This window comes from Octodon degus, unplaced genomic scaffold, assembly GCF_000260255.1.
Source record: "Octodon degus isolate 3935 unplaced genomic scaffold, OctDeg1.0 scaffold00048, whole genome shotgun sequence".
Classification (NCBI taxonomy): Eukaryota; Metazoa; Chordata; class Mammalia; order Rodentia; family Octodontidae; genus Octodon; species Octodon degus.
Window position 1 is genome coordinate 6,061,422 of NW_004524624.1, and position 6,597 is coordinate 6,068,018.

Here is a 6,597-nt window from a genome sequence, read left to right on the forward strand (position 1 = left end):
CACAGAAAGCACACTGGCCAAGCAATGGCCATGACTCATCCACATGGCTGACACTGACAAAGGATCTACAATCTGAGGTACAGGATCTCAGGATAAATCCCGAGGGGATTTCACTGACCTTATCAGACTCAAAAGCTACAACTCTTGTTGCATAGGTCCTGCTTTACCTTGGTCTTAACCATCCAGCAGCAAAGTATAAAAATGAAGCATAAGAAGTAAAGCCATGCTGTTATGTTGAGCTGTAAGGACTCAGGTCAACAATTTCTTTTTGCTCTGAATGCCTTCAGGGCAGGTTTGGCTGGCTTGAGTTGTGGGGATCGAACCACAGCAACCTGAGCCTCACTGTTTTGTTGAAGCAGCCACTTAAAGAACTGAGCTACGGGGCAGGTTCCCAGAGTCAACAATTTCTGACACTGCCAGTGAAGCGGAAGACCCAATACTATTATGGACTACTGGACTCTTTTAGAATATTTTGCTGAGTTAATACACCTATAATATTCAAATAACGGAACAAAGAAAGGGGATACAGATGAATGTCAATTTTGTATCTGTATATTCAAAATGGTTAGGATATATAGTTACATTCTCAATGAATAGAAAGATTTGTTCTAATAGTGTTTGTAAATAGGATATCATGTCCGCATCTTGTACAGCAATTAACCACTAGGACGAATGTATGCAATGTGTTAATTATTGAAACTGTCCTACCAATTGGTTTGAAACTGTCTCATTGCTATTTGTTTCTCAATAAAATTATGGAAAAAAAATAAATGAGTAAGTAAATAAAGATTAACACAAACAAAAAAAAAAAAAGATAGGGTCTATGTAACGCAGGCTGGCCTTGAACTCTCCGCCATCCTCCTGCCTCAGCCTCCAGAATGCTGGGATTACCGGCATGTGCCACCATGCCCAATCAGAAATGAATTCTTTGGGGCCGGGGAGATGCCTCAGTGGAATAAGCACTTCCCTGGCAAGCGCAAGGGCCCGAGTTCAATCCCCAGTTCCGCAAACAAAACAAAACAAAACCAATAATCCAAAATGTACTACTTTGGGAGAACAGTCAGTGACATCTAGCATTTGTCGTGTGTTCTGACAGGGTCTGTGTAGTTCAGGCTGGCCTTAAATTACTTAGCTCAAGTTTGCCTTGAACTCGTTGATCCTCCTGTTTGAGTCTCCTAAGTGCTCACTTCTATACATAATTTGCTCTATTTTTCAAACCTATCCTGAGGCAGATGGCATTAGCTTCACTTACACTTGGGGAAAGTAAAGTCCACAGGAGTTGAAGAACTTGCTTGAGGTCACAAATCTGACAAGTGACAGCCATAATCTGATCTCAGATCTGCTTGCTCTAGTATACCACACAGCCAGTTACCTTCTCACAGGGACACAATACAGATGAGGTATTTTAATTCCTTGCTCCTAAGTCTCTCTTGCTTCTTAGTAATGCAATATTGTGTTCCATCTTTTTCCTTCACACACAGAAAAATATCTGCCACACCCTCTCCTAGACAGAAAGACCCACAGCTGGTTGTGAAATTTTTGTTATAAAACATTTAATGTTAACCTACAATACAATGTAAACCTTTATGAAAAAAATTAAGTACACTAGATTTCTTCAGGAAATTATCATGTAACTATTCAGGTGCAGTACAAGTTGGGGCACTGCATCCTTTGTGGATGGATTTTCCGTTGCTGCATTCCTCAGAAGTCCTAAAAAAAAAAAACACAACAACAACAACAAACAAAAAAAAATCTTTTAAGATGGAGCCCCTTGTTCAAGCACCAGGTGATAACACTCCCCTGATTTTGCATCCTGGGGTTATCACTCCTTCTCAGTCATTTCCTGAAACTGTTTTGTGGGCCTTGGCACCATTAGCAATTTTCATAATAACTGCTCAGTTGAAGATTCTAGATTCTTAGTTTTTAAGAGATACTCTCCTCCAGCCACCTCTTCTATCTCCTGATGGAGGCAAACAAAGAGAAAGAATTATTTCCTGCAGGACATTCTGCAGAAGTGAAAGAAAAAACCAGAAAGGTCCCACTGAGGCTGCAAAAATTCAATTACCCCAACTGGGTATCTCTGCTTGGTCATTTCCCATGATTATTAGGCTGACTCTACGACGGCAGTTTGGGGAGTGCAGAACAAAACTCAAAACAAGTGTTTTTGTTGATGACTTGCCATCTGGAAACAGCTGAAGTATCTCTGAGGCGATGTGGAAACAAAAGTGAATGCTTGCAGACTCCCGGCTTCTCAGCATCTTTTTCTTCTCCCTTACAGGTCCCATTGAGCTCCTAGAAGTCCTTAGGAGTAACAGATTGTACTGGCATTCAGTGACAAACGCTCAGCCTATGTTACACCTAGGAGGAAGGAAATGGCACCCAGGCAGCAGCACTAGGGGCAACAATGAGACAAGCAAGGATCTAGGTAAAGCAGTTTATTTTAAAAGGGACTGGAGAGACACGTGTGCTTCAGCTGAAGCCCCTTGAAAAGCAGATTGGCAAGCTGTCCCAAGAGCTGTACTGACAAAGGACCTTGTCTTAATAGTCCTGCATCTGACCTCTTTGCTGCAAACAGGCATCAAAAGGCAAGAAGTGTAAAGTGCACATTATAGAACAAGACTGAGTTATGAAGTGGGGAAAAAGCACAATGTCCTCAAGGATGCCTGGGCAAAACAGTGAGTGTGCCCAGACTGCCAAAGGTCCTTCACGCACTCCTGTACGTGCTGCCAGGGAAATAACTGTGAACTACAGATGGGGAGGCTGAAGGGAAACATTCTTCCTTGCGTGGTAGTCATTTAGGGTTGAGTGGGTAACATGGTTTATGTGGTGTTCATTTGACACATTTTGTGACAACAGTGAGGTATGACTTTCCACCCAGTTGGCCTTGGGACAGCAGAGAACCAAGAACCATATGTAGTCCAGTACAGCACTAACTTTTCCTAGGGACAGTGTTGTGAACCACTGGGAAATTCTCAAGCTCCCAAGGTGCCTCCTGCCACATGGATCTACCTGGCAACAACTGAGGCCACAGAGAACAGTGAGTATATTACTGCTACCAGAGTGGTATTTAGGTTTTAAATAGGAGAAAGCCTCTGTAGATGACAAATTTAGCAAGTTATGCTGTATCTTCACTTGAATCCCCTTACCTTCACAGCATGCTAGCAACTACAGTGATTTCCAGAGGCTGCAGAATGTGAGCCTTGTGCCAGTCTAACTGTGGGACTCTCTGGAATACTTGTAAGCATACACTGGTATCTGTTAATACATGACCTGACCCATGTACATATCACCATAACTCAACCACAGACCAGACATTGAGATGAAAAAAAAAAAAAAAAAATAACCTATTAAAAAAAAAAAAAAAAAAAGAACATCTTATTACTTCAAAACAACAGGGCGGGAGAAAACAATGCTTCTGACAGATTGTTACGTTAAAAAGTGAAATGTGACCATCTTGTTTCCCTTCAAAGGTTCTGATTTTTTTCCATTCTTAAAACACAGTGACTGAGACAGGCAAAGAAGCCATCCTTAGATGGTTCTGCTGGCCCCACTGCTGGTCCTACTTGCACTTTGCAAAGGCAGCAAGCGTGGCAGTTGAGGGAAAGCTGCACAGCATGCACATGTCAGAAGAGGAATGAAGAACTGCTGTCCTTTCGTTCAAACCCCTTCACCGCCACCTGGTACAGTTCCAAGGAAAACTGCAGCTGTGTGTAAAGGTGGGTGTCCACCACATATATAAGTATAATCTGTGTACATAGCCTTTCAGAGGCTACAAACTCAGATTTCCTTCTACTGGTCCAAGTGGGGTACACTGGGGTAAGAAAAGACAGCAAAGATTGGACCAAGATAACCTCTCTGGAACAGGAGAGGCGCAATGGCAGAAATCAGCACAAACCAGCCTGGGCACCTTTATTACACTACTGTGGGCCAAAGAGCCCATGGCATAAACTCATGGGTTTAGGAATTGGCTCTTTATGAGATAAAGTTAAGGGAAAAAAAATACATCTATGTCAGCCTCATTCCTTTGGTCATTTCAAAGCAACAGAAACAAAATTATTCATAGGGCAGTTCAAGGAACATCTCTATTCTGTGCTTTCTCTTCCCCCTCTTTTTAAAAGGTGGAAGGAGGAAGTCTTCAGGAGATGCTGTTGTAGCTGGTTGATGGAGGTTTTTCACTTTTATTTTCCATAAAAGTAAGAATGAATAAAACTAGTGGGAATGTCCCCTACCCCAGCTGGAACAGTGGATACGCTGGAGGTGAAGTCTCCGTCCGCTGGAAGGCGCGTGGCAAGGAGGTGGAGCGGGTACTTTCATTGCTAGCCTTGAACGCACACAGGTCGTCACTCTTGCAGGCAGCATGGTTTCTGATCCTTCCTTAGGATGCAGCAGTCTTTTAAAAAAAATATTGTATTATAATAATAATATGAATATCTCTCTTTTTTGTTTTCTGTTTTTGTTTTTTCCATCTCTTTTAGGGATTGGGGTGTGGGAGGGGAGAAGAAGAAAAAGTGTCATTCGTCTGTTAGGTCCTGAACAAAGAGAACTTCTGTGTGGCTGAGTCCTGCCTCCTGTAGCGTAGGGGGGTTGGGCCATTCCTCTGAGGGAACACAGGGCAGTACCCGCCGGGGAAAGTTGGCTTCAATCTGAAACTTTTCAGGACTTTCCTTCAAGGAGAATAAGAAGTCGTGGATTACCTGAAGAGGTCACACAGAAAAAGAATGGCAATGAGCAAAGATAATACACATATACCATTATAAGACAAATGTGGCCAGGTGTGGTGGCACACGCCTATAATCCCTGCACTCAGGAGGCTGAGGCAGGAGCACCCTTGCAAGTTTGAGACCAGCCTGGGCTACAAAGTGAGCCCAAAGCCAGCCTGAGCTGCATAGTGAGACCCTATTTCATTAAAGGGGGGGGGGGGGAAGAAGACAAATGTGCTCTAACTCTCCCCAGGATGACTGTGAGACCTGAAGCAGTCACAGAACCCTGGAATTCTACCTCAACTGTTTTCATTTGCCAGGACAAATACAGTACATGAGGCAGTCCCATTAAAGAAATTACATCAGCCCAACACTAGTTCTACTCTGAACTGACTCATCTGTTTCTTCTTTGATTTCCTCTCTGATATGAAACTAGTTCTTTTTCTTAGAAATAATCACAGATTGTGCTTGCTTCGGCAGCACATATACTAAAATTGAAATAATCACAGCTAGTAAGCAGGCTGGGGAGATGGCTCAGTAGAATAAGCGCTTGCCTGGCAAGCGAAAGGGCCTGAGTTCAATCCCTGGTTCCGCAAAAAAAAAAAAAAAAGAAAAAAAATCACAGCTGGATACGGTGGTGCATACCTATCATCCCAGTACTCAGGAGGCTGAGACTAAGGCAGGATCATGCAATGAGTTCAACAGCCGTCTAAACTACATAACAAGACCATCTCAAAACATACACACATGCCCACATGCATGCATGCACAGAGCCAAAGCCAAGATCTATGTGCTAGGTGTTCAATGAAACTGAGGAGCTACTGCTTCTAGATATTCTCTATAGAAAATATGCATGTGGTATGTGTGTGTGTGCATAAAAACATGACTTTATATCCCCTTCCCATGTAAATCCTTTCCTTGCTATGTCTATACCTTTCTTGTTGTTTGCCTTTGGAACCTAACCTAGTATGGATGTACCCGTCCTAGATTCCCCAACATGCAGATATTTAACTTGATAGGATCTGTGATTATTACATGGATCTCCCATCTGTGGGAAACCCTTCCTCACCTTGCTCTTGCAAGGCACAGGTAAATTCTTTTTTTTTTGGCAGCATCTTGCTATGTAGTTCAGATTGGCCTTGATGCCTTGATTTTGCTTCATAGCCTAACTGGCATTAAACTCTCAGTAATCATCCTGCCTCAGCTTCCCAAGTGCTAGGATGAGATGTAGACCATCATGCCCTTTCACTTCGGCTTTTTGAGACTGGGTCTCACTATCTAGCCCAGTCTGGCCTTAAACTTGCAGTGATCCTCTTGCCTTAATCTCTCAAGTGCTGAGATTACAGCTGTGTGCCATCATGCTGGCTGATACAGGTAAATTCTTTTTTTTTTTTTTTTTTTTTGCCGGCTCAGCCTGCCCTAAGGGTGGGGCTGGCACGGTATGTGGTGCCTGGGATCAAACTGCAGTCCCCTGTGCCTGCCTAAGCTTGCCTATCACTGAGCTATCTCCCCGGCAGACACAGGTAAATCCTAAAGTGAGAAGTGAGATAAGAGGCAACTTCAGAATTTTCATTGCTAAGACTTCCCTTTTATAATTCTCTCCCTTCTCCAAGCCCCACTTATGAGCCACCCTTTCTCTCAGAATTGGGTAGTCATGGTGTTCTCCTTCTTCTTCTGATACTGGGGATTGAACTCATAACCTTGTACTTGCCAGGCAGGTGCTTAGGTCTCTAAGCTGTCTCCCCAGCCCATGGTGTTCTTTTTAAAAACAAAAAATAGCTTTTAGTGAGGAATTTATTTTAAAAACCTTTAAAAAAAATCTTTAAAAATTATAAAGATAAAGAGCTGGCTCCCATTTGGCCACATGCCTCTAGTCCTATTCTTTTTTTTTTTTTTT

The 6,597-nt window shown here is 42.8% G+C and overlaps 1 protein-coding gene across 2 annotated transcripts in view; it reads right to left on the minus strand.

Moving 5' to 3' along the window:
- Nucleotides 1-2,983: 2,983 nt before the first annotated feature.
- Faf2 (Fas associated factor family member 2) overlaps nt 2,984-6,597 on the minus strand; it is a 62,486-nt gene continuing 58,872 nt past the window's right edge. The window contains exon 12 of one of the 2 annotated variants that reach the window (XM_023716536.1): nt 2,984-4,694. In XM_023716536.1, coding sequence (XP_023572304.1) covers nt 4,512-4,694 — 183 coding nt within the window. In that variant the 3' untranslated portion in view covers nt 2,984-4,511. The remainder of the gene's footprint in view (nt 4,695-6,597) is intronic. The other variant, XM_004632298.2, reaches the window with a different exon arrangement.